The sequence below is a fragment of the Lepidochelys olivacea genome (genome assembly GCF_965140295.1).
Source record: "Lepidochelys olivacea isolate rLepOli2 genome assembly, chromosome: 2".
Lineage (NCBI taxonomy): Eukaryota > Metazoa > Chordata > Testudines > Cheloniidae > Lepidochelys > Lepidochelys olivacea.
This window is the reverse complement of record NC_140412.1, coordinates 4,305,426-4,332,774: the sequence shown is the minus strand read 5'-3', so window position 1 is coordinate 4,332,774 and position 27,349 is coordinate 4,305,426. Positions and strand designations below refer to the sequence as shown.

Sequence of the window (27,349 nt, the reverse complement as noted above, 5' to 3'; positions counted from 1 at the left end):
TCCTGTAGCCAGAGCATAGGCTGTTGTACCCCAACTAGCTAAGTGCACACACTCCTCACTACCCCATCTCCTCCCACCCACACTTGTTGAAAGCAAGAGTCTTCAAGGGTTGCCGCTGTATAGTAGTTTCCATATGAGGCTCTCAAGTGCTTTATAAACAATATTCACACAACCACCCTCCACACCCCTTTGGTAGATATTAAACCAATTTTACAGAGGAGAAAATTGAAAGAAATGTTAAGCAACTTGCCCAAGGCCACACAGAAGTCAGTTGCAGAACCAGGCCTCCCAACTCCCAGTCCAGTCCAGGAACCATTAGATCTCATCTGTTCCATGTTCATGCAAATTAGGCGCAGCCCTCAGGCTCCCGGGCAAGTTGCCAATGCTGCAGTGGGCTGGGTTATCTGAAAGCTCCTGCTCTGCAAGGAGGGTCATGGAGACAGCTTTCGGGCCAGAAATGACACAGAGAGCCTGCCCCACTAACTGCCAAATCTCACCACACACAGCAAGTGATCAAACCAGAGAAACACCACCTTACAAAACAGAGAGATGTGCACAACGATGTCCATGTGCAGGAGGTCAAATCCTCTAGCAGCTAGATCTAGGGTAAGAGGTGCTTTACAGCTAAACGCTGCTCCACCTAGGGGGCACTATTCCATTCCACAAACATTTCTTTCTTAAACCTTAATTCCTTTAATATTCCTTTGAGATTGTTTAAATCAACTCACACATACATGCTTTACCCCTGCAGAGATGCAGCTGTCATGCGCACAGTTTCTAACCATGATGCAGTTATCAGGTAGATTTTTCCTGGCTGAGATGAGCATCTCATGAGACACACACAGTTTTTTCCCTAATGGAAAGACAGGGATTATACAATCTTACAAAGAATGCTTCTGCCACCTCCTGCTTTGAGTCCTTCTTCAAAAGACACTCTCTCTGTGAAGCTATAAACTCTAGCCCACTCAAAGACATGATTGGTTTAAAGGTTAAACCATCTCTACACTGACCAACGATATTTGAACTCTCCTGACCATTGAGCGAGTTCTCTGTGTTGCGAGTGTCTGTTTAGACTGAAAGATCTTCCATGGAACAGTCCTTGCCCTTTCCTGATCTAGAGAGTGACAAGCTGATGGTGGTGAAGGAGCAAGAGGGACACAATCAAAATGAACAGACATTGACCAGTCACCATTCAGGTTCTTTTCACACCAATAAGGTATCTTAACCCTGGGGAATGTGGGCCCATCAACAGTTCATATACGTTCAGAGACAGGGAATTGATCCTACACATGCAGAAGATGACTCAGTGCTGCACACAGATCTATACACAGTGAAAGTTACTTTATGCCACCATCCACAACACTACTGAAAACAATCATTTGCCCAGTAAAAGCTGGTCTTTAACTGAAAGTACAGCAAAACCATCCTAACAGCAAGGGGAAGCTTTAGAGTGGTTGTCAGTTAGAGGTGGCCCTGAGGGGAGGTTTCACAGTACACATGGGGGCAAGGTTGGGGAATACAAGGCTCTACAGAAGTGGGACCTGGTGAGAAAGCCCTGAAATGGAGCGAAGGCCTCAAGTCCCATGCCGTCTTTTCTTCTCAACACTGACTCTACAACAGCGATCAGCAGGTTTACTTTACTGAGGAACGAGCAGCTCATTTCCTACTTCCAAGAACCTACTCCTAAAACTGTCCCCCCTCATGCAATATTCCAGCTCTATCACCACATGTCCAAGCTCTTACCTTCTTTGGCTGGGATGTGCATTCTAGAGGCTGGCAGCCTGCATAGCCTGTGCTTGGTGATCTGCACCAGCTCCTTGGGCAGGGTTCTCTTCAAAGGTGCAGGTCTTCCCCGCAGGGAGTTTCTTTTCCTGAGAGAGTAGTGGCTTTTCAGGGGCATTGTGGTGAAGGAGTTGCTCTTCTTATCTGTTGGGGAACTGCAAAGAATGCAATCCAGCGAGTTTAAAAATGAATCACAAAGGTATTAAACAGCAACTCCCCAACCCCAGCTATCTGTGCTCTCCTTTCTCCACCAATGCAGCAAGACTGTAGCACAGCTGGGATTAGAACCCAGTTCTCCTGACTCCTGGTTTGATACCTTATCCACTGAACTACGGTGCTTCTCTAGGTAAGAGCAATGCAAATGCCAGGTGAAAGGGCAAATTTGACCAATTGCTGGGAAAGCATGAAGAGAGATTGCACTCTGACATCTCAACTCACATCTAGGTACCCCCATCACTCCCAGTCTCTCCCCTACTATAGCCGTTGGAGGAGGAGGAGGAGGTTCTTAAGAGGGCTGAGAAGATCAGGCCAAGCCAGGCAAAAGAAATAAGCAAGCAGACCTCAAACTCTCCTCACCTCACCCCCCAAACCCCTCAGCACCACTCATGTGGAGATATCCTCACCTCTCTCCAGGAGAGGATGCCAAGGCACAGTGGGGAGATTAGTAGAAGACAGATGAAAAGAGAAGCTTGGACATGGGAGTAAGGGCCAGATGCCCCCATATTCTAACCCAAGCTCTGTCATTGGCTTATTGCGTGGCCCTGGACAAATCAGTGAAACCAAAATTTACTGTGATAGCACCTAGCAAGCCCAGTCACAGACCAGGACCCCACTGGGCTACGCGCTGTACACAGAACACAAAGAGGGTCCCTGTTCCAAAGAGCTTACAATGTAAATATTTGAGTATTTGCTCTCATTGACATCAATGGCAAGACTCCTATGGGCTTCAATGAAAGTAGGAACGGGCCCCAGGTGAAGTGCAAAGAAGGTTAGTACCAGCTACAGAACTTCACACAACTAGTAACTTACCAGCAACTCCCCTTTCTCCTGATGATTTTGGTCCGGCTCTTCACTTTATAAGTGGAAAGTGCAGCATCGTTGAAAGAGGACTTCAACCCGCCATGACCAATGGATGCGTTGCTTAGAGTCTGAAGGCCAAAGTTGGCTCTGGAAACCTGGGAGACTCCAGCCTCCTTTCGTCCCTCAGACTGCCACTTGAATACTGACTTGGAAGTTGAAGAAGGTGGCTGTAGGCTAGATGCTTTCCATTTGTACTTACTAGGAGAGGCATCCAATTTCAAATGCACTCCGGATTTCTTCTGCTTTGCTCCCAAGTCCCCCTTTGGCAGTGGCTTAGCAGTTCTCTCTGCTCCCACAGAAAGCTTTCTAGTGCTTTCAGAAGCTCTAGGGCTGGTCCATCTCTTTACAGCACAGGGCCATTTACTAGGATTTGCTACCCATGTATAGTTGGTTTTCCTGAACTTAAAAGCTTTGCTGGAGACTGGCGTTGAGGCAGCTCTTTGGAAACTGGGTAGCTTGTGTGGTATTGCAAACTGGTTCTTCGCTGGGTTTATCCCAACCTCTGAAGTCACAGCCTGAACTGAGCTTGTGCGCGCCTCAGATTTTCCAAGGGTCTTTGGCTCCTTCAAAGTATCTCTTCCTGCCGTGACTTGCTCTGAGCTACAGTGAGCTGGAACCTGTGCTACTGGCTTCTTCCAGGCTACCAGCCAGCCTGATTCTCGATCAAGAAGAGCTAAAGGCTGCTGAGGCTTGGATTTTAATGCTATGGCACTTTCACGGATAACGTCACATAACTCAGGGGCACTTTTAGCCAGTTTCGCAGTCCGAAGTTTGCCCAGTTCCTTTGGATATGCTGGGCTTGCATCATCTCTGCCTCCAGCAACAGCAGGCTGGCGCAATGAACTCTGGGAGACAGAGAGAGACGTTTCTTTGTCCTCTTTCTGAGCAACACTTTGAAAGCTAGAACTTTCATGAACCTTTTCAGCTCCTTTTGGAGCAGCTATGGCTACTTTTACCATAGAGGAACCCTGCTGGGATCCCAACTCACTAACGTTTCTATTGTCCAAGGCTGAGCTAGTCCTCTGTGGCAGTTTGACTCCTATGACTATACCACCTGCTGCTAAGCCCACTTGCCTTTCGGAGCCTGTTCCCTGTGGCCCAGGAGGCTGGCTATTCCTTTGGCTCCCAAAAGCCTGAAGTGTGTTAGCAGATGCACTGCTTCCAGGATGATGTGTTGGTGCAGGCGGTCTGTTTACAAGGGAGTATTTTTTCCTCCAGGAGTTACCTTGATGTGACTGGAAATCCCTTGGAGCTTGCTGAGAATATCTTGCAGAGAATGCTCCCTGACTGTTGAAGGCAGTCTGCCTGGGATTTCTCCACCTTGGAGTCCTGGAGGGCGAGGGCACTGGGGCATTTCCATGGATGTTTTTATGGTCATTTATGAGACCTGAAGAAAGCAAAACAACCTCTGTTAGTTGCATCTTCCACAACAGTCTTGCAACAGCAAGTTCTGCAAATTGACTGTCTTCACATTGCACTGAAAACACCTGTTCTACATGAGCTCTCATGCTCTGTAGCTTTCAGACATCATCACTAATGCTGCAAGAAAAGCTGAGCTATGTAATGATTACAGATTTCTTATTATGGATCTTTACATAGCAATTGAATACTGCATCATCCCACTTTCTCTCCACGTGGAATTCCTCTTATATGCACCAGTCCTGAATCCACTACTCTGATCATTGTTCCTGTAGATCACTTGTGGTAAGGGTGGTGGTAGGAGGGGGGACAGACAAGAAGGGGAGAAAACTTCCTGCTTATTTCTTTTATAGGTATCTTTTTAGCTCTCACTATTGCATCTCTGAGCTCCTTTATAGTGGCGATTGCCTAGCAACCCTAATCTGATCCTGCTCATATACAGCACAATACAGTCCCCTCTAGAGGTGCTTATTATTTGGTTTAGGAAAGGAAGGGTAGACTTATTATTAAAGCAAGAGACTAAGAGTCAGGAGGCTTGGGATCTAATCCCAGCTCCGCCACTGACTAACAATGAAGTGATTTGCCCAAGTGACTCACTTGCATGTCTGTGCCTCAGTTTCCCTGTTAACAATAATATGGATGAATATGCTTACAGGGGGAGAGGGATTGCAAGGCTTGGTAAATATCAATATTTATAAAGCACTTTGTGATCTTCAGATGAAAGGGCTTAACAAAGGACTATATCTGAGCCCTGCATTTTTTCCCAGGGATCTCTATGTGCTTTAATGAAGAAAACAAGTTTTTCCTGCTGCCAAAAACTAGACCATATAGCTGCAGAAAGACAACATAAGCTGACCTGTCAGCTAAACTCCCTGCCCACAAACTGCTCTATTGACGTTGAAAGGTATTTCAAAATCCAGCCGCAACAAGACACACATCAAAACACAAAATCCAATTACTTTTTTGGCTGCTCTTCATTCCACCCCCCAGAACCACACTTGGTCTGCATTGCGTCTAACAACATTATGAGATCCTCAGAGCAAGGACCATGTCATCTTACTTGTGTGTACAGCTCCATGCATGCCTGTGGTGGTGCAAAAATAGTCATATGAGATCAGGTGTACCTGGTTGTGTCCATCTCAGACAGTATTGGTATGTCTACACTGCAAAGAAAAAAAAAAAACGGGTGGTGCACCGTCTCAGAGCCTGGGGCTAAAAACAACAGTGCAGATTTTCAGGCTCAGGCTGGAGCCCAGGCCCTGAGACCCACCCTCCTCACTGGATTCAGAGTAGCAGCCGTGTTGGTCTGTATCTGCAAAAAAGAGGACTTGGGGCACCTCAGAGACTAACAAATGTATTTGAGCAAAGTGAGCTGCAGCTCACGAAAGCTTATGCCCTAATAAATTTGTTAGTCTCTAAGGTGCCACAAGTCCTCCTCCTCACTGGGTTTCAGAGCCTAAGGGGGAACACTGACACTGCTATTTTTAGCCCTGTAGTATGTTCCCCAGTCAGCTGACCTGGGCACAAAGACTCACTGCCACAGGGTTTGGGGTTTTTCCACTGTCTAGACATATCCTCAGTCAAAGATAAGAGCCCTGACAGAGGGGAGAGCACAAGTGGATTTCCAGGACCCAAGATGGGGTTTCTAGCACTGAAAGTTAGAAAAATCACCTTGCAACCCACAAAGCAAGGCATCCCTCAGCCCAGGCCCCAGATCTCAGCTGGTGTCTTTCACCAGGAACTAGACAAGGTCACACAAACAGGTCTCAGCTTCTCTGCGAAGGGCCCGAGAGACTGGGAGGAGCCTTTTAGGGGTCCCAAGGGAGGCAGGGAAGGTGCCCAGTCTTTGCCCCACAGCTCAGACTGAGGAGCCACACAACCTAATCCCAGCACCAGGGACAAGAAGCTCGGGGAGAAAGAGTATCGCAGCAGGTCAGCTCCCTCCCCTTACTGCAGCGATCGGAGGTAGCTTGGCCCCTCACACCGCAGCAGGGGTGAGGCGCAGCAGCAGGGGGGGGGGGTAGTCACAGAACCAAGGGGCAGAACACTAGCAGACTTAGGCGGGGAGGTACGGGGGGAGAGAGGTCACAGGACCAGGGGGCGGAACACTGGCAGACTTGGGAGGGTAACCAGGGGGAGCAGCGCAGCAGCAGACGGGGGGAGGATTCACAGGACCGGGGGGGGGGGAAACACTGGCAGACTTGGGGGGGTAACCGGAGGGGGGGGCGGCACGGCAGCATACGGGGGGGGGTCACAGGACCAGGGGGCGGAACACTGGCAGACTTGGGGGGGGTAAACGGAGGTGGGGGGGCGCGAGGGATTCACAGGACCAGGGAACGGAACACTGGCAGACTTGGGGGGGGTAACCGGAGGGGGGAGCGCGGCAGCAGACGGGAGGGGATTCACAGGACCAGAGGGCGGAACACTGGCAGACTAGAGGGGGAGTAACCGGGGGGGGGGCGCAGCAGCAGACGGGGGGGTGGGGAGGGATTCACAGGAGCAGGGGGCGGAACACTGGCAGACTAGAGAGGGAGTAACCGGGGGGGGGGGGCGCGGCAGCAGACGGGGGGGTGGGGAGGGAGTCACAGGAGCAGGGGGCGGAACACTGGCAGACTGAGAGGGGGTAACCGGGGGGGGGGGGCGCGGCAGCAGATGGGGGGGTGGGGAGGGAGTCACAGGAGCAGGGGGCGGAACACTGGCAGACTGAGAGGGGGTAACCGGGGGGGGGGCGGCAGCAGATGGGGGGGTGGGGAGGGAGTCACAGGAGCAGGGGGCGGAACACTGGCAGGCTAGAGAGGGGTAACCGGGGGGGGGGCGCGGCAGCAGACGGGGGGGGGGATTCACAGGAGCAGGGGGCGGAACACTGGCAGACTGAGGGGGAGTAACCGGGGGGGGGGGGCGCGGCAGCAGACGGGGGGGGGGGAGTCACAGGAGCAGGGGGCGGAACACTGGCAGACTGAGGGGGGGTAACCGGGGGGGGGGGCGCGGCAGCAGACGGGGGGGGGGGATTCACAGGAGCAGGGGGCGGAACACTGGCAGACTGAGGGGGAGTAACCGGGGGGGGCGCGGCAGCAGACGGGGGGGGGGGATTCACAGGAGCAGGGGGCGGAACACTGGCAGACTGAGGGGGAGTAACCGGGGGGGGGGCGCGGCAGCAGACGGGGGGGGGGGGAGTCACAGGAGCAGGGGGCGGAACACTGGCAGACTGAGGGGGGGTAACCGGGGGGGGGGGCGCGGCAGCAGACGGGGGGGGGATTCACAGGAGCAGGGGGCGGAACACTGGCAGACTGAGGGGGAGTAACCGGGGGGGGGCGCGGCAGCAGACGGGGGCGGGGGAGTCACAGGAGCAGGGGGCGGAACACTGGCAGACTGAGGGGGGGTAACCGGGGGGGGGGGCGCGGCAGCAGACGGGGGGGTGGGGAGGGATTCACAGGAGCAGGGGGCGGAACACTGGCAGACTGAGGGGGAGTAACCGGGGGGGGCGCGGCAGCAGACGGGGGGGGGGGATTCACAGGAGCAGGGGGCGGAACACTGGCAGACTGAGGGGGAGTAACCGGGGGGGGGGCGCGGCAGCAGACGGGGGGGGGGGGAGTCACAGGAGCAGGGGGCGGAACACTGGCAGACTGAGGGGGGGTAACCGGGGGGGGGGGCGCGGCAGCAGACGGGGGGGGGATTCACAGGAGCAGGGGGCGGAACACTGGCAGACTGAGGGGGAGTAACCGGGGGGGGCGCGGCAGCAGACGGGGGCGGGGGAGTCACAGGAGCAGGGGGCGGAACACTGGCAGACTGAGGGGGGGTAACCGGGGGGGGGGGCGCGGCAGCAGACGGGGGGGTGGGGAGGGATTCACAGGAGCAGGGGGCGGAACACTGGCAGACTGAGGGGGAGTAACCGGGGGGGGCGCGGCAGCAGACGGGGGCGGGGGAGTCACAGGAGCAGGGGGCGGAACACTGGCAGACTGAGGGGGGGTAACCGGGGGGGGGGCGCGGCAGCAGATGGGGGGGTGGGGAGGGATTCACAGGAGCAGGGGGCGGAACACTGGCAGACTGAGGGGGGTAACCGGGGGGGGGCGCGGCAGCAGACGGAGGCGGTAACGAACCGGGGGGGGGGGGTGGCAGAGCGGCAGTATCGGGCCCGGAGGGGGGGGGTTAGGGGCCCGCGAGGACGGCGCGGCGGGGGAGGGGCCGCCCTCAGGACACAGCGATTCGGACCCGTCCCGTCGCGGCCGAGCGCCCCTCACCCTGCAGCAGGCGGATCTGACGCCGCAGTTGCTCCTTCTCCTCCATCCCCGCCGCCGGCCGCCCCCTGCTACGTCATCGCGCTGCGCCGCGGCACCGGAGCACCTCCCTCTGGAAACGTCACCAGGCCGCGACTCCCATTCACCGGTCACGTGAGGGAGCCTGATCACGTGACGCCGGAGGCTGCTGCATTCCGTTCCCTTGGCAACTGGGAACGGACTCTTCTCAGGTATCCCCCCCCCACCTCCATTGGCCTGACCCTCCTCTTCCCCCTCCCAGGCGTCCTCACCACCACCCTGACTCTTCTCAGGTATCCCCCCCCCCCACCTCCATTGGCCTGACCCTCCTAGGCCCCCCACCTCCATTGGCCTGACCCTCCTCTTCCCCCTCCCAGGCGTCCTCACCACCACCCTGACTCTTCTCAGGTATCCCCCCCTCCCCCGCCCTGACCCTCCTAGGCCCCCCACCTCCATTGGCCTGACCCTCCTCTTCCCCCTCCCAGGCGTCCTCACCACCACCCGGACTCTTCTCAGGTTTCCCCCCCCTCCCCCGCCCTGACCCTAGGCCCCCCACCTCCATTGGCCTGACACTCCTCTTCCCCTTCTAGGCAGCTCGCAGGTGTCCCCACCACCACCCTGACTCTTCTCAGGTATCCCCCAGTCCCACGGCTTTGACTCTCCTCTTCCCCTCTCAGGCAACCCACCCCCACAGCCCTGAACCTCCTTTTCCCCTCCTAGGTGCCCTTACCAGCCTGCCCCTCCCCGGTGTCCCATCCCCACAGCCTTGACCCTCCTCTTCCCTTTCCAAGTGTTTTCCCACCCCCTGACCCTTCCCCACTCATCCCAGGCACCCAACTACCACTAGCTTGATCCACCTCTTCCCCACCACCCTGGCCCCCACTTGCCCTACCAGGCATCCCTCCGCCTCCTCTTCTCCTTTCAGGCACCCACAACCATCACCACCATCTGCTGTACCAGTAGCGCTTCCAGCCATGTGACATGCACCTGCTCCTGATAGTTAGAGGATTGGCACACTTAAAGAGAAAACAACCCAGCACCCTCCAATAGAAAAGCTAAGGCAGTAGAAAAACTGGCCAAGTGGGAATTGCTAACATGGAAAAGTAATACAGGATAATATCTAATGTATTTGTAGCTGTCTTTTAATGCAATTGAGTAACTAGAAATAAGGAGGATCTGGCACCATATGAACATACAACTTTCCGCAGACCAACAGCAGGTGCTTTATGGACCACAGTTTGAGAACCTCAGTACTAGAAGCCTGACTCAAAGCCCACTGAGGTCAGTAGAAAGAGTTATGTTAATTTCAGTGGGCTTTGGGTCAGACCCTAAATGACGAATTAGGTAAGTATTAGCACTGTTGATTAATTGCAGTTAACTCACGTGATTAACTCAAAAAAATTAATCGGAGAATGGCCCTGCCCTAACTCATCCAGATGTTATGAACACAAATACATTAAAGATTGTGAAGCACTCAGTTACTGTGGTAATTGGGACATAGATAGTATTACCAAATTTTTATTTCCCAATTTGACTATTGGTTCTTATAGACTAATCCCTTATTAATATTTTTATTACCATAGTGCCCAGGAACCCTAGTCATGGAACAGAGCCCCACTGTGCTAGACGCTGTACAAAGATGATCCCTGCTCCAAAGAGCTTACAATCTTAGTATAAAACAAGAGACAATAGATGGAGGCAGACAGATAGGGGAGTACAAAGAAACAATGGGCTAATAATGGTCAACACAGTAGTCAGTGATCTTAGTTTTTTGCAGGCATCGCAACAAAGGAGAGTTTTAAGGGGGTTTCAAAAGTGGATAATGACATAGCTTGATGGATGTTTACGGACATAGGCGCTGAAGCCATTGGTGCTCCTGGGTGCTTAGCACCCACTGGCAGCCAAGCTCCCATCCCTCCCCCCCCCCCCCACTCTCATCCACCTGTGGCCTTCACCTATCAACTACTCCTCCTCCCTCCCAGCACCTCCTGCATGCCGCAGAATAGCTGTTCAGTGGTGTACAGGAGGCACTGGGAGGTAAGGGGCAGAACAGGGCGGGGAAGAGGAGGAACAGGGCAGGAATAGGCAGGGTGGAGGTGGAGCCTTGGGGGAAGAGGCGGGAAGGGGTGGACGTTTGGGAGAAGGGGTGGAATTGGAGTGGGGTCTGGGGTTGAGTAGACATTGAGCACCCCCAGGGAAAATTAGAACCCAGTGCCTGTGTTTATGGGGAGTTCCTCCCAAACATGAGGGGAAGCACAGGTGAAAGCAGGAAGGGGCTTGTTAGATTTTCAAACAAGTGGGGATGGAGGCTGGCATCCTGGGCTGATCAAAATTGGTCCTGCTTTGAGCAGGGGGTTGGACTAGATGACCTTCTGGGGTCCCTTCCAACCCTGATATTCTATGATTCTATGAAAAGCTGAAATAAACCTTTCAATACTGACTGAGAAATGAAGTTGCAGATAGGCCACAAAGGGCCTTGAAATAAAGACAAGTAGCTTATATTTGATACAGTAGAGAAAGGGGAGCCAGTGGAAGGATGTACACAGAGGAGTGACGTGGTCAGAGCGACAGGCTAAGAAAATGATCATTGCAGCTGTGTCCTGAATGGCTATAGTGAGGCAAGGTTGCATTTGGCAAGGCCGCATCTTAAAGATGTTATGAAAGAAGAATCAGCAAGTATTAAACATAGCCTGGATATGAAAACCTGGAGAGATGTTCAGGTTGAAGATAATGCCCAGGTTACAGGCCTGAGTGACAGGCAGGATGGTGGTGGTGTTCACAGTGATCAAGAAGGGAAGTAGTGGGGTAAGCTGGGAATAAGAGCTTTGTTTTTAACCAGGTTAAACATGGGGTGATGGCTAGACATCCAAGAGGAGATGCCAGAGAGACCAGCTGACCTTTTAGTTTGGACGGAAGAAGGCAGGTCCGATGAAGAGAGGTAGATCTGGGACTCATCAGCATAAAGATGGTAGTTTAATTTCTGTTTATGAATGAGACTGCCCAGAGTTAAGGAGTAGAGGGAAAAGAGAGAGGGACCAAGGACAGAGCCCTGTGGAATTTCCCTGCAGAAAGTTGAAGGGTGGAATGTGGAGGATCCTCTGAAGGACACACTGAAGGAGCAGTACTTCAGATGGCTGAAGCTATGGCTGAAGTTTTCCAGAGTAGATCCGCTTTGAGTTAGGTTGCATAACATGGCAGTTGAACTACAGTAAGCCAGTCTATACAAGAGCTTCACTGACGGTAGTGACAGTGGGAAATGTTAACCTTTTAATTGTAATGCATTCAAATGTCACTAAATAAAGACATTTCTGCAGCTTAACAAATGAGGCAAGTGGAAAGAGTTTTAGGGCCCTCCCCTGAAAGGTAGGAACAGCATATAGGCTTTATCAACTAGGTTAAAAAAAACACCTGACTTGAAGAGTTAGAAGAGCCTGTGGTACGTGAACATACCGCTCAGTGTTGGTATGTTGTTGAATGTGGATTTTCTTCAAAGAAAATGTTGTCTGCTGTTAACAACCCATCAGATTTGAAAAAGCCCTTTATTAGCACTTGAGTAACTTTATTCACTGTGCTGTGACCCCAAAATGTCAGTGAGTTGGCTGGGTTTGCACTGGTTGTGAATCCCCTCTGTTGGGAGTCCCTTCTCCATCTCAGATATAGCTTTGCGCAGTAAATGTGTGTTTCATATCAAGACTGACTGCCTTTCTGGAAGATGCTTTAGTGAAACACAAGGTACTGAGTTCAATACAGGAGTAATAGGATGAAATTCTCTGGCCTGTGTTAAACAGGAGGTCAGACTAGATGATCTAATGGTACCTTCTGGCCTTTACCTCTGTGAAGCTATATGAAACAATTCCTCTGTGTCTCAATTTCCTATCAGCAAAATCGGGATAATAGCAGCATCCTACCTCCCAGGGGTGTTGTGAAGATAAATATGTTAGAGTGTGAGGTGTACAGATACGACAGCAAGGGGGCATGTAACAGGGTGGCTTGCCTGTGGGCCGGAGAGCCTGAGACTAAGCCAGCCCTGATTATAGGACAAGCCTCACCTGTGAGGAATCAGAGGCTTCCTGTATGAAAGGAGCTGGGTTTATGTGTTGGTAGGGCCTGTCTGGGGAAAGAGCTGGTGGGAGGAGACTGTAGGGCACAAGAAGGCTCCTGCAGGGCCCTGAGTGAGCAGTGGGATAGCTCAGAGCAGGAAAAGAAAGCTGCAGGAAAAGAAAAGCTCTTCAGGCCGTGACTAACCGGAGAAGTGACTGGGAGACCCAGAGGGAAAATAACGAGACAAAGTTGGAAGTGACCCTCAGGAAGACCGCAGTATGGGTAAGGGAGCTGATCTAGCTGTGCAGTACAGGGCCCTGTACTGCAAGGGTGGGACTGGGTTCCCCTACAAGCCCTGCACAAAGGTTGTTGAGCTCAGCAAGGAGCAGCAGGATGAACTGAGGACTGGCTGAAGAAGAGCATCTGAGAAGGGAGATGGCTTTTTGTTTTCGTTAAAGAGAGAGTTTTGGACTCTTGTAATGTTACCAACATACCAACACTGAGCGGTATGTTCACGTACCACAGGCTCTTCTACCTCTTCAAGTCAGGTGTTTTTTTTAACCTAGTTGATAAAGCCTATATGCTGTTCCTACCTTTCAGGGGAGGGCCCTAAAACTCTTTCCACTTGCCTCACTTGTTAAGCTGCAGAAATGTCTTTATTTAGTGACATTTGAATGCATTACAATTAAAAGGTTAACATTTCATTTGGACTCTAATGTAGTGCCCATCTTTAAAAAAGGGAAGAAGGAGGATCCTGGGAACTACAGGCCAGTCAGCCTCACTTCAGTCCCTGGAAAAATCATGGAGCAGGTCCTCAAAGAATCAATCCTGAAGCACGTGCATGAGAGGAAAGTGATCAGGAACAGCCAGCATGGATTCACTAAGGGAAGGTCATGCCTGACTAATCTAATCGCCTTTTATGGTGAGATTACTGGTTCTGTGGATGAAGGGAAAGCAGTGGATGTATTGTTTCTTGACTTTAGCAAAGCTTTTGACACGGTCTCCCACAGTATTCTTGTCAGCAAGTTAAGGAAGTATGGGCTGGATGAATGCACTACAAGGTGGGTAGAAAGCTGGCTAGATTGTCGGGCTCAACGGGTAGTGATCAATGGCTCCATATCTAGTTGGCAGCCGGTATCAAGTGGAGTGCCCCAAGGGTCGGTCCTGGGGCTGGTTTTGTTCAATATCTTCATAAATGATCTGGAGGATGGTGTGGATTGCACTCTCAGCAAATTTGCGGATGATACTAAACTGGGAGGAGTGGTAGATACGCTGGAGGGGAGGGATAGGATACAGAAGGACCTAGACAAATTGGAGGATTGGGCCAAAAAAAATCTGATGAGGTTCAACAAGGATAAGTGCAGGGTCCTGCACTTAGGACGGAAGAACCCAATGCACAGCTACAGACTAGGGACCGAATGGCTAGGCAGCAGTTCTGCGGAAAAGGACCTAGGGGTGACAGTGGACGAGAAGCTGGATATGAGTCAGCAGTGTGCCCTTGTTGCCAAGAAGGCCAATGGCATTTTGGGATGTATAAGTAGGGGCATAGCGAGCAGATCGAGGGACGTGATCGTTCCCCTCTATTTGACATTGGTGAGGCCTCATCTGGAGTACTGTGTCCAGTTTTGGGCCCCACACTTCAAGAAGGATGTGGATAAATTGGAGAGAGTCCAGCGAAGGGCAACAGAAATGATTAGGGGACTGGAACACATGAGTTATGAGGAGAGGCTGAGGGAGCTGGGATTGTTTAGCCTGTAGAAGAGAAGAATGAGGGGGGATTTGATAGCTGCTTTCAACTACCTGAAAGGGGGTTCCAAAGAGGATGGCTCTAGACTGTTCTCAATGGTAGCAGATGACAGAACGAGGAGTAATGGTCTCAAGTTGCAGTGGGGGAGGTTTAGATTGGATATTAGGAAAAACTTTTTCACTAAGAGGGTGGTGAAACACTGGAATGCGTTACCTAGGGAGGTGGTAGAATCTCCTTCCTTAGAGGTTTTTAAGGTCCGGCTTGACAAAGCCCTGGCTGGGATGATTTAACTGGGAATTGGTCCTGCTTTGAGCAGGGGGTTGGACCTTCTGGGGTCCCTTCCAACCCTGATATTCTATGATTCTATGATTCTTAAGAACATAAGTATGGCCATACCAAGCCAGACCAACGGTCCATCCAGCCCAGTATCCTGTCTTCCAACAGTGGCCAATGCCAGGTGCTTTAGAGGGACTGAACAGAACAGGGCAATTATCGAGTGATCCATCCCCTGTTGTCCAGTCCCAGCTTCTGGCTTCCGGGCACCCTGAGCATGGGATTACATCCCTGACTATCTTGGGCACTAGCTATTAATGGACTCTATTCTCCATTAACTTGTCTAACCCTTTTTTGTACCCAGTTATACTTTTGGCCTTCACAATATACCCTGGCAATGGGTATCCACAGATTGCCTGTGCATTGTGTGAAGAAGTATCTCCTTGTTGTTTTAAACTTGCTGCCTATTGATTACGTTAGGTGACCCCTGGTTCTTGAGTTATGTGAATAAATAACATTGCCTTAGTCACTTTCTCCACACCATTCATGATTTTTATAGACCTCGATCATATCAATTTAGTATGTCTCTCTTTGAAGCTGAACAGTCCTAGTCTTTTTATTCTCTCTTCATACGGAAGCTGTTCCAGACCCCATATCATTTTTGTTGCCCTTCTCTGTACATTTTCCAATTCTAATGTATCTTTTTTGAGAGGGGGTGAGTAGAACTGCATGCAGTATTCAAGGTGTGGGCATACCATGGATATATAGAGAGGCATTATGATATTTTTTCTGTCTTTTATTATCAATCCCCTTCCTAATGGTTTCTAACATTCTGTTTGCTTTTTTGACCGCCACTGCACATTGAATGGATGTTTTCAGAGAACTATCCACAATGACTCCAAGATCTCTCTCTTGAGTGGTAACAGCTAATTTCGATGCCATCATTTTGTATGTATAGTTGAGATTGTTTTCCAATGTGCATTACTTTGTATTTATCAACACAGAATTTCATCTGCCGTTTTACTGCCCAGTCACTAAGGCTGCGAGTCTTTCACAGAGGTCATGGCCGGAGCATTCCCCCAACCACATGCAGCACCCTGGAGTCCCCCAGAGCCCATAAGATTTAGTCAGGGGTATTTATAGTACAAGTCATGGACAGGTCAGGGGCCATGATTTTTTGTTTATTACCTGTGATCTATCCATGACTTACTAAAAATACCTGTGATTAAATCGTAGCTTTACCAGTCACCCACTTTAGTGAAAGGTTTCAGAGTAGCAGCCGTGTTAGTCTGTATCCGCAAAAAGAAAAGGAGGACTTGTGGCACCTTAGAGACTAACCAATTTATTTGAGCATAAGCTTTTGTGAGCTACAGTTCACTTCTCTTCGCAGTCCGTTTTGGATTTAACTATCTTGAGTAATTTAGTATTGTCTGCAAACTTTGCTACCAAACTGCCTACCGCTTTTTCCAGATCCTTTATGAATATGTTGAACAGCACTTGTGCCAGTACAGATCCCTGGGGGACGTAGCTATTTACTTGTCTCCACTGTGAAAACTGACTGACTATTCCTACCCATTGTTTCCTATCTTTTAACCAGTTACTGATCCATGATAGGACATTCCCTCTTATCTCAGCGCACCTTACTTTGCTTAAGAGCCTTTGGTGAGGGACCTTGTCAAAGACTTTCTGAAAGTCCAAGTGCACCATATCCACTAGATCACTCTTGTCCACATGCTTGTTGGCACCCTCAAAGAATTCTAACAGATTACTGAGGCATGATTTCCGTTTATAGATGCTACGTTGACTCTTTCCCAACATATCATGTTCATCTATGTGTCTGATAATTCTGTTCTTTACTATAGTTTCAACCAATTTGCCTGGTATTGAAGTTAGGCTTACCGCCCTGTAATTGCCAGGATCACCTCAGGAGCCTTTTTTTAAAAATTGGCATCACATTAGCTATCCTCCAGTCATTTGATATGGAAGCTGATTGAAGTGAGAGGTTACATATCACAGTTAGTAGTTCTGCAATTTCATCCTTCAGAACTCCTGGATGATTGACTAGGGGTCACCAAATGAAATTAATAGGCAGCAGGATTAAAACAAACAAAAGGAAGTAGTTCCTCACACAATGCACAGTCAACCTGTGGAACACTTTGCCAGAGGATGTTGTGAAGGCCAAGACAGGTTTCAAAAAAGAACTGGATAAATTTATGGAGGATAGGTCCATTCATGGCTATTAGCCAGAATGGGCAGGGATGGTGTTTCTAGCCTCTGTTTGCCAGAAGCTGGGAATGGGCAACAGAGGATGGATCACTTGATGATTCCCTGTTCTGTTCATTCCCTCTGGGGCACCTGGCATTGGCCACTGTTGGAAGACAAAATACTGGGCTAGATGGACCTTTGGTCTGACGCAGTATGGCCGTTCTTATGAATACCATCTGGTCCTGGTGACTTATTATGGTTTAATTTATCTGTTTCAAAACGTCTTCTAATGACACTTCAATCTGGGACAGTTCCTCCGATTGTCACCTAAAAAGAATGGCTCAGGTGTGGGAATTTCCCTCACATTCTCTGCAGTGAAGAGTGATGCAAATAATTCATTTAGCTTCTCCATAATGGCCATGTTTTCCTTGAATGCTCTTTTAGCACCTCAATTGTCCAGTCACCCCACTGATTGATTGGTGGGCTTCCTGCTTCTGATGTACTTAAAAAAAAATTTTGCTGTTAGAATGTTTGTCTTTTGCGTGTTGCGTTTCAGATTTTTTGCAGACCTGATTATACTTCTATACCTGACTTGCCAGAATTTATGTTCCTTTCTATTTTCCCCAGCAGGACTTGACTTCCAATTTTTAAAAGATCTCTTTTTGTCTCTGACCACCTCCTTTTCTCTGTTGCTTAGCCATGGTGCCAATTTTTGGTCATAGAATCATAGAATATCAGGGTTGGAAGGGACCTCAGGAGGTCATCTAGTCCAACCCCCTGCTCAAAGCAGGACCAATCCCCAATTGTTGCCCCAGATCCCTAAATGGCCCCCTCAAGGATTGAACTCACAACCCTGGGTTCAGCAGGCCAATGCTCAAACCACTGAGCTATCCCTCCCCCCAAATAGTGGTCCTCTCACTATTTTTCATTATTTGGAGTATATGTTTAGTTTGAGCCTCTATTCTGGTATTTTTAAAATTTTCATGAAGTGTGCAGGTATTTCACTCTTGTGACTGTTCCTTATAATTTCTGTTTAACTAGACTCCTAATTTTTGGGTAGTTCCCCTTTTTTGAAGTTGAAAGGGACAACTTCTTGGTTAGGACATCTGGGACCCCAAAAGGGGTGAGCTAAAGACAGTGAACCAGGTGGTGGACCAAATAACCAGGCAGAGAAACCTCCACAGTGCCAGGGGCAATAGGCCAGCAAGAGAGGTGAGACACCACACATGGTCATGAGGGAGTGCCTAGCAGTGAGTGAATTCTGTTAAAGGGTCATCTAAGTATCTAAGATAGATAGCGTATACCTTACAGATTTCTCCTATTGTTGGGGGCAAAGGGATGCTGCACCATTAAAATAAACTCCTTTTTCCCTTTGCAGAGTTAGTGCCAAATGCCAAACATTCAGCAGTCTTGCTTGACGTGTGTTAAAAAAACACATTTGTAAACCACAAAGTATTCCTGACACTTGTTCTTTGATAATTACACTGCAGTTGCATGACACTTGTTTGTGAGTCTAATTTAATTAAAGAAACAGTAAAAAGCAAATACAAGATTTTGATGCTGGACTGGCAGGGAGTCTGTATGTGAAAACATGCCCCAGGGAGGATGGCACACTTAAGAGAAATTAAATTGTCTCATTCTGCCTAGAACAAACCTTGTGCTAATCCCTCTAATGGGTTTAAACGTCACTAGAACTATGTATCTTGTGACAAGCGTGCAATAGGACCCAATTAAGTTACTCACACATTTGAAATCCTAGCTTTATCAGCTTTGGTGTAGTCAGGAGTCTCTTGGTGGCTTACAGGAAATTACAGGAGTCTCTTGGTGGCTTACAGGCTTGCTGAGAAGAGCTAAAATGTTCAACTTAGTTAAGCGCTGAGCCAGCAGATTGCAGGGAACTGATGATAGTATGAGTGGGAGTAGCTAGCATTTCCTGCTGGCTGCTCACAGAACTTGGCTTCCAAAGGAGAATGCATAGGGATCTTCTAGGAACATTTTACCTTTCAATATTACTTATAATAAGCATCACCCTCACAGGTGTTTTCCACCAACCTAGAGTCCTAATATTAATAGCAATAAGAGCATAATTGTTTTACTGCATAGCAAATGCCAATTAATGACCAGATCTATTTAGGTTTTTATACCATGTGCATCACTATATTGTCTGTGCACCAAAATATATATTTCCAAAATCCAGCAGGTGTCTAAGTCTTTAGTTTCAGAGTGGTAGCCGTGTTAGTCTGTATCAGCAAAAACAATAAGGAGTACTTGTGGCGCCTTAGACTAACAAATTTATGTGGGCATAAGCTTTCGTGGGCTAACACCCATTTAATCAGATGCATGGAGTGGAAACTATAGTAGGAATATATATGTAACAGTACATGAAAAGATGGGAGTTGCCTTACCAAGTGGGGGGTGTCAGTTCTAATGAGACAATTCAATTAAAGTGGGCTATTATCAACAAGACGCAAAATCACTTTTGTAGTAATAACCAGGGTGGCTCATTTCAGACAGATGACAAGAAGATGTGAGTAACAGTAGGGGGAAATTAGCATGGTGAAATTAGTTTTTGTAGTGACCCATCCACTCCCAGTCTTTATTCAGGTCTAATTTGATGGTGTCCAGTTTTCAAATTAATTCCAGTTCTGCAGTTTCTCATTGGAGTCTGTTTTTGAAGTTTTTTGTTGAAGAATTTCCACTTTTAAGTCTGTTATTGAGTGTCCAGGGAGGTTGAAGTGTTCTCCGACTGGTTTTTGAATGTTATAATTCTTGACGTCTGATTTGTGTCCATTTATTCTTTTGCATAGAGGCTGTCCAGTTTGGACAATGTACCTGGCAGAGGGGCACCCCCTATTTGGTAAGACAACTCCCATCTTTTCATGTACTGTTATATCTTCCTACTGTATTTTCTACTCCATGCATCTGATGAAGTGGGTTTTAGCCCACAAAAGCTTATGTCCAAATAAATTTGTTCGTCTCTAAGGTGCCACAAGTACTCCTCATTGTTTAAGTCTTTAGTTGTTGCACTTCTTTTTGCAGTTGGAAGTATAAAAAGGTTTTCTTTATGTCATGGGAAAGACTTGCTTAAGAGACGTGTCTTGCACTGGGATTGAAGGGAGTATTGGAATCTGTGGTCATTCTAATTTCCTGTAAAAGGGAGATCTATGGCAACTAAGAAGGCTCTGCCTCCCACTCTGACCAGTCTCAATTGTCATTCATAGATCCACAGTCCGTGAAGAAAGTAGCTATGGTGGAAGGTCCTGGTCATGGAGAGAAAGGTAGTTCCCTGCACTATGTGGGCCCAACCTACTGAGTGTTTTGATTATTAAAACCAGCACCTTGAATATGATCTGCAGCCCAATGGGGGCCAGGGTAGCTACTGGAGCAATGCGGGGCTAATGGAGCTCATGTTGACCTGTATTGACTAGGAAATGAACTGCAGCATGCAGAACGAGACAGAGGTTTTTCAAGGCCTGTGGTTTTCATTCCCAGGTACAGTGTGTTACAGTAATCAAGCCTGGAAGATATGAATACATGAGTCACTGGAGCCAAACCTGCACTTATCTGGATGGGATGCAGTCTCCTGGCCAGCTAGAGATGGAAGAAGGTATTTATAATAGCTGTTGCTAGTAATGATCCAACCAGTTCATCAAATTCAGTGATGAATCTTGGTCACATGCCACCTGAGGCACGTTGCGCATATGCTAAGAAGAAGAGTAGGATAAGAATATATTTTAAATACTCAGAGTGCTCAGAACTACAACTGCTGGCTCAATATAAAACACTAGTAAGATAAAGAAGGTGGCGAGGATGGATTTGAAGACGGAGAGTGAGACTGCATGGTACATGGGACGAGGAAGGAGATTCCAAGGAAATGAACCAGTGTCAGTGTTGGCAGAGAGCTGTCTGGGGAAGAAACTGAAGGGAGGGCCAAAGTGCAACACGTTGGCAGAACACTGAGTGCAATATAAGAGAGGTACTAGAAGAGATGAGACAAGATGTAGGCTGGGCTGGGGTGGAGTTGTGCATGAAAGTGAGGATGAGGCATTGGGGTATGATAAGGAAAGAGACAGAAGCCAATTCAAAGCTTCAGGAGGAGGTGAGATATGGCTGGGCCAACGAACAGGAAAGGAAGATAGCAACATGCTAGATATGGGGATATGATGTGAGAACTGGGGAAGGCAGCGAAAAGGAGGAGGTTGACATAGGCTAGGCAAGGCAAGAAGTGATCAAGTATGGACAGAGACATACACAGGTGAAGTGACTTGTTTATGATCATGCAGCAAGTCAGTGGTAGATCCCGGAATAGGACAGCTCTTAGGACTCCCTGTAGGAACAAATTAATACCAGTTAGAGGGGTCTAACCCTGAGAGTGCCATCAGGCCATTCAGCAAGCTGTTGGGAGGCAGCATGTTCCAGTGGATAGGGCACTAGACTGGGACTCAGGAGACTAGAATGCTAGTTCCAATTCTACCACTAACTTGCTTTATGTCGTTTGGCCAGTCACTTCACGGTTCAGTTCTCATCTTCCCCCGTTGTCTCTGACTATACACGGGGACTGTCTTTGCATTGCCCCACAATGGGGCCCTGATCTTGGCTGGGGAGGCTCCTGTTATTGATTAGCTTTGCAGTGAGTCAATGCTGTACTTGGTCCCCGGACTGAGAGAGGAGCCCTGAAGAGTCTGACGTTTATTTACTACTAAAAAAAAGTTGTATCTGTTCTGAAAACTTCTGCTCTTCTTACTCTAAAAAAAATAGTACTCCCAAGGGCAAATTAACTTCAGAATTGTATTTTTCCTGATAACAGCAAGGCTCGGGAGTACCTGCCTGAGGGAGGGAGATGTCTCTTGGGTTATATAGAAAATGGAGAGAAAAATGTCAGTTACAGGAAAAGAAGCTGCAGCGTAACCCTAAAGGAAGAGCCATTTTCATTTATCAAATGAGCATCACTTTTCTATTCTAATTCCTGCTTCTTGGCCTCATTCTTGCCTGGGTTTAGTGCCACTGCATGCAGACCTATACAAATGTGTTTGGGAGGGAAACACTCGGAGGAAATGGGAGAGTGAGTTCAAAGCCATTTTAGTGACCTTCCCATAATTCACAGTGACAATGATTATTTTTAGAAGTTCTTAAAGGAGAAAAGACAACGCCTTTGAGAGTTCTTCAGCTCTCCTCAACTAAGCGAGGTTGGTCTAAGTCAGTACTGAGATGGCAGCTATCCAAAGAGGGACTTCAGGAAATAGTGGGAACATAAAGTCTTAACTCTGCTAGACATAAAAAACATGGACTTCACAGGGACACTAATTTTATGGCTCATTGCACCAATTTGTAACACACCACACTGCCTGCTGCCCTTAATGGCTCACTTCAAACTCTTTATGCATAACAGCCTAACCCCAAATGGCCCACTTCATTTCAAGTGACCACCACCCAGGTTACCCCTTCTGCTTAACAATATGTCTCAACCTGTGCTTAGCTCAGACACTCTGCTTCCTTCTCCAGACAGGAAGAAGAGCTGCGTGTAGCTTGAAAGTTTGTACTTTCCACCTTGTCTCTCGCATAGTAACTCACTGACAAGAGTTAATGAATGTAAGAGGAACTAAGGAGTTACCCTATGTAAAACATGACGCCCTGAAATTAGTGGGGTGTGGATGTACAGATAAGGAAAAGGAGCTGAAACCATTATGCATAAGCATAAAGTACAGGGGATGTCAGAGTAATGTACTATAAAAGTTGAGTCCTGGCCTGTGTTGTCTTGTGGGAAGGAGAAGCCAGGATGACAGCCACTGGTGGTGATGATGACAACAATGATTGACACCTCAGGGTCCCTACCAGGAAGTGTAAGTGATGCCAGGATTAGGACTACACATGCTGTGTTACCCCTTTCTTTCCTGCTGTTTTGCAGTATTTTTGATATAGTTTATCTGTTTAGTAAAATTCTTAATAAAAGGTACTTGAGAACTTGTAGGCACATCAGTTGTGGTCATGGTCCCTCATGTGCTTCTGGAGTCTCTGAAGCTGATGATGCTCACGCGACTAATCCTGCTGCTGTAGTTGTGTGATGTCTCAGATCTTGAACCCAGGCTTGGGAGTCCCTAAACAGCTGCTGCACCCTAGCCTCCACCCAATGTCTACTGAAACCTGATGGGCTGAGAAGCTAGTAAGACTATTGCCCCAGCCAAGACACCACCCACACGAACTCTGATTGGAAGATCATCCAGCTCCGCCGATTGGGCCAACTATGCTATTTAAACCAGAAAGAGGAACAGGAATTTTGTCTGAGCAACAAGGTGGTTTTCTGTTGTGGTTACATTGGACCCTGCTTGTGCCTGTATTCTGCAACAAACCCTGTTCATGATTCCTGCTTGCCTCCTGCCTCACCCCTGCCTTCGCTCCTGTTCCTGCCTTCGCTCCTGTTCCCACCATCCTCCTGCTTTATGCTTCATCTTTGTCTATCCTCCTGCCCTTACACCTCGCTTCCAATTCTCAATGACCAGTCCTGACTCCGACCCCATCCTCCAACTTCTGACTCTGGCTTGACCTTGTCTCTGGCATTTGGCATCTGATCTCGGCTCTGAATTTACAGCTTCAATTCCTGGTTCTGACTCTGGCTTGACCCCTGGCTCTGGTAACTAGCAGCTGACTCTAGTGCTGACCCTTGGCTTTGTTCCACAACTGGGATGCCTGCTCCACCCGCTAGACTTGACTGCTGCTCTGACTACTAGGCCAGGCCGCCTACATCTCGGTCCATAACAAGTTGTGTAGGAAGCTGAACTTTTAACCCAGGTGACTGTGATCTAATATAAAGCCAGTCTATCCATAATCAATATATTAATCCAGAAATTAATAGACTACAGTGGTCTACTAAGGGGAAAAAGCCACCAGGGAATCTTTCTTTAAAGAGTATGTCTGCAAGTGGGAATGCTTATGGGAGTGCCTCTCTTACCAAACCTCTCTCCTTGAGCTTGTGAAGCAAATGGGACCAAATAGCCCAGAGCTGGACTAAGCCTTTCTATTAGTCCAGGCCGAACAAGATCCCCTTTAAAACTGAACCAAGATACTTCCTTATTTGTGCTGTACACAGCCTCACTCCATTTCACAGTGCTCCTTTAAACAAAGATGATTCCAAGCTGAGCAAAACCAAGAGCTTGTGTATATATAGTAACAGCTGAAGTCCAGCTAAAGCACACCCTGGTTGAAGAGCATATTGGCACAGTCTCCTTCCCACCCTCTCCCCATAGTATTTCTCCCTGACCTACTGGGGCAGAGAATTCCACAGGTTAACAACACACTGCATCAAAATTTATTTTCCTTTGCTGAGAGAAAAGCTATAAGTCCAATTTTCTGCCTGGAGGCAAGATCTGTGTTCACCTCTCAGGAGCTCTGCCAGTTTTTTCTAATGCTGGAGGAACAAGTTCTTCTACAGAGAGCGTGGGATTTTTTTCCTTTTTGTGTGCTTCCCAATGCAGGCCCAGAGGCATGGAAGTCTCCAGTAAGGAGTCTCTTGTTTTATTCTTACTTTTTTTTTAATTAATTCTCACACAGTCTTTGAATCTTGAAATTCCATCCATCTCTTTCTTTTAAAGGGGCTGTCCTCATACAAAGGTTTCTCTCTGTTTTGGCTGGTCACGCAGCAGAATAGCCTCCTCAGTGAGATCAGGACACTTGTCACAGCCAGATTCTCAGAGACTTGCTTCACTTGCTGGATAGAGACAGAGGCAACACTGCAGACTGAGGGCTCAGGGTCAAGCAGCGAATCACTGAGAGCTGAAACAAGGAGCAGGTCAGGCACTGACCCGTGATCACCCATAGAGATATGCAAATACACAATCAGAGACCATGAACTTAGATACACAAATATGCTACGCATGTGATCAGAAACAGCTGTGCCTAGAGGAATACCTTAAATGTGCAAATTTGTTACCCAAACATCCAGAAACAGACAGGCACACACTCTAGTTAAACACACACCCTGAAACAGTCGTGCACAGACACATGACTGGTTAGATGTGCACACTCAGGTATATTAATTTGCTTGGTTCAAAGGCCAGGATTCTCACTTACCACTGAGCAGTGAGGACATATCTCCTTCACTCATGCGGCTGGCATCCATGTGATGAACAATGAACCCTAGAGAGATGGTTAAAATAATTAGCCTCTCACTTCTCCTCACAACCTCCAGTGGGAGCTTCTACTGCTTAGGCCTATCCCCAAATTGAGGCGTTTTCACAACATCTATCAGGTCGTTAGATGAGTTCACAAGCTCCTAGGAGGCCCAAATCTGGAGCATGACTAAAGGGCTGATTTGCAAAGGCGGGGAGATCTACTAGAAGTGGGCAAATGGGGATACCCTGGCAAATATTTGGTCAAATGCAAAAATGAATTTTCCTTCAGTTGTATTGGTGAATGTCAGAGGATCTCATTCTGTGATCACTCAAGCTTTGCTCGGGCAAATACTAGCAGAAAGCAAATTGTAGCTCAATTAATGGCCACAAACTGTTTTCCAGTTGTATGCTTGATTATAACTTCTTGAATTCTTCCATTGACCTGGCTACTGCCTCCCGTGCAGATGGGTTAACTACGCCAATGGGAAATCCCTCCCATCAGCACAGACAGTGTCTACACTGAAGCTCTGCAGTGAGGCAGCTTCACTCCTGTGGCATTTTAAGTGGAGACAAGCCCAAAGTTACAGTTACATTAGTTTGGTGAGTTACAGCGTGAGGAAGTATATATATTCAATTGTAACACTTGCAGTTTGCACAATCAGCTGCCCAAGAATTAGTCATTAAAGCTATTTGCAAATCCTTTTGAATCAAAAATACTCTGGAGAATTTCACTATGTGGTCAAAAATCAAAAAAGCAAAATGTGCCTAATAAATAATTAGCTGTGAATTATTAACTCAGCTCTAGTATTTGCATTGTTCTAAAGCAGTTATTCCAGGAATAGCATAGTGTGGGGTTTAGAAGAATTCTGATGAAAGCATGGGCCTTGAAAGGGCTGTAACTTGCTTCCTATAGTTCTTTATAAACCCCAAGAAAGAGGAAAGGAAGCTCAGAAAAAGGCTTTGATAGAAGTTGCTTACAAAGGTCAAGTGCGTGGTTTGGTTTACCTGTGAACATACTGGCTGCCCTCCTCACGGGAGCCTGGCCACTCTTCAGATAGTGCTGGCTCTGGAACAGGAATTCATGGATTCTCCCTGAGTATTGCTGAACCTAGGGAGGAATGAGGAGACCTCTCTGAATATTAGAGCGAGCTTGGCTGGGGAGTAGAAGAAAGGGAAATACTGTATCTAGGTCAACAAGGTGAGGAGGGTATAAGAGGAGACACAGGCTGGATCCTAGTGGGCTAACAGACTGATCCAACTTTGGTGCCAGCAGCTAATTCTTTCAAATCCAGAGCTTTCACCTTCTAGGCAAACTCCTCTCAAGCCTGGTCTGCGCTAAAAAGTTAGGTCAACCCAGCCACATTGCTCAAGAATCTGAAAAATTCAAGCCCATCAACGGCATAGGTAAACCAACGTAATCCCCAGTGTGGACAGTGCTAGGTTGATAGAAGAATTCTTCCCACCTAACTACTGCCTCTCAGGGAGGTGGATTACTTACTCCAACAGGCGACCCCTTCCCGTCGGCATAGGTAGTGTCTACATGGCTCTGCCACTGTAGTGTTTCAAGTGTAGACAAGCCCTTGGAATGTTGCTGGAGTCACCAGAGAACAGCATTAGGGGGAGGGAAAAGAGGTCCTATGGGGCCTCAGTGAACATGGGAGCCCACTGGTAGTGGGGGGAGGGATAGCTCAGTGGTTTGAGCATTGGCCTGCTAAACCCAGGGTTGTGAGTTCAATCCTTGAGGGGGCCATTTAGGGATCTGGGGCAAAAATTGGGGATTGGTCCTGCTTTGAGCAGGGGGTTGAACTAGATGACCTCCTGAGGTCCCTTCCAACCCTGATATTCTATGATTGATAGATGACTCTCCCAAAGGCAGCAGTGGAAGACCATTCACCTGAAATATTTAAAACTAGACTGGATGGAGCACAGACATTCCTCCATTTTCAGGAGAAGGGGCTGGGTCACCTAGTACCTCTGTTCAGTTTCTAATGTCTGTGCTTCTGCTGCAGACAATTCCTGCCAGCAAGATTTTGAACAGGAAAAAGCATCACGAGCACTCTCTGAGTGCTCCATGGCCTTGTCCCCAGCACTGATGGCACCTGCCTATTCCCACTGCATTGTCCCCAAGTGCCCTTCCCACTGCCTATGGGCATTGCTCAAGGTATCACTTTTAGACAAACACCAAGGATTTTCAAGCTTTCCAGTTCACCAGCGTGATCTAAGACAGCAGCAGCAGGGTGTGGACAGGAGGGTCACTAAGCCTGCAAAGCGAGATCTTTGGGGAGATGCAAGTCATTTTAAATATGGTACCATTTATTAGATAACTCATATGCCCCCCACCACCAAATCATCCCATTCCAAATAAAAGCCCACTGTTCACTGACCAGGTGCTTGCAGACATTGCACAAGGCCTGCTGATTGTCATAATGGGCCATGGTGAATAT

At 48.3% G+C, this 27,349-nt stretch overlaps 1 protein-coding gene and 1 long non-coding RNA gene across 4 annotated transcripts in view; one reads left to right on the top strand and one right to left on the bottom strand.

The window, feature by feature from the left end:
- Positions 1–8,639, bottom strand: part of ZC3H3 (zinc finger CCCH-type containing 3) — a 351,773-nt gene extending 343,134 nt beyond the window's left edge. Inside the window, exons 1-3 of one of the 2 annotated variants that reach the window (XM_084620589.1) lie at positions 8,520–8,639; positions 2,812–4,249; positions 1,744–1,937 (exon numbers count right to left, since the gene is read on the bottom strand). In XM_084620589.1, the coding sequence (XP_084476715.1) occupies positions 1,744–1,937; positions 2,812–4,249; positions 8,520–8,565 (1,678 nt within the window). In that variant the 5' untranslated portion in view covers positions 8,566–8,639. Of the gene's footprint in view, positions 1–1,743; positions 1,938–2,811; positions 4,250–5,341; positions 5,441–8,519 lie in introns of those variants that run through there. The other variant, XM_084620590.1, reaches the window with a different exon arrangement.
- A 29-nt stretch (positions 8,640–8,668) lies between these two features.
- LOC311516484 overlaps positions 8,669–27,349 on the top strand; it is a 54,846-nt gene continuing 36,165 nt past the window's right edge. The window contains exons 1-4 of one of the 2 annotated variants that reach the window (XR_014710427.1): positions 8,669–8,746; positions 19,608–19,657; positions 20,293–20,407; positions 22,303–22,676. This is a non-coding gene — a long non-coding RNA (uncharacterized lncRNA). Of the gene's footprint in view, positions 8,747–19,607; positions 19,658–20,292; positions 20,408–22,302; positions 22,677–27,349 lie in introns of those variants that run through there. The other variant, XR_014710426.1, reaches the window with a different exon arrangement.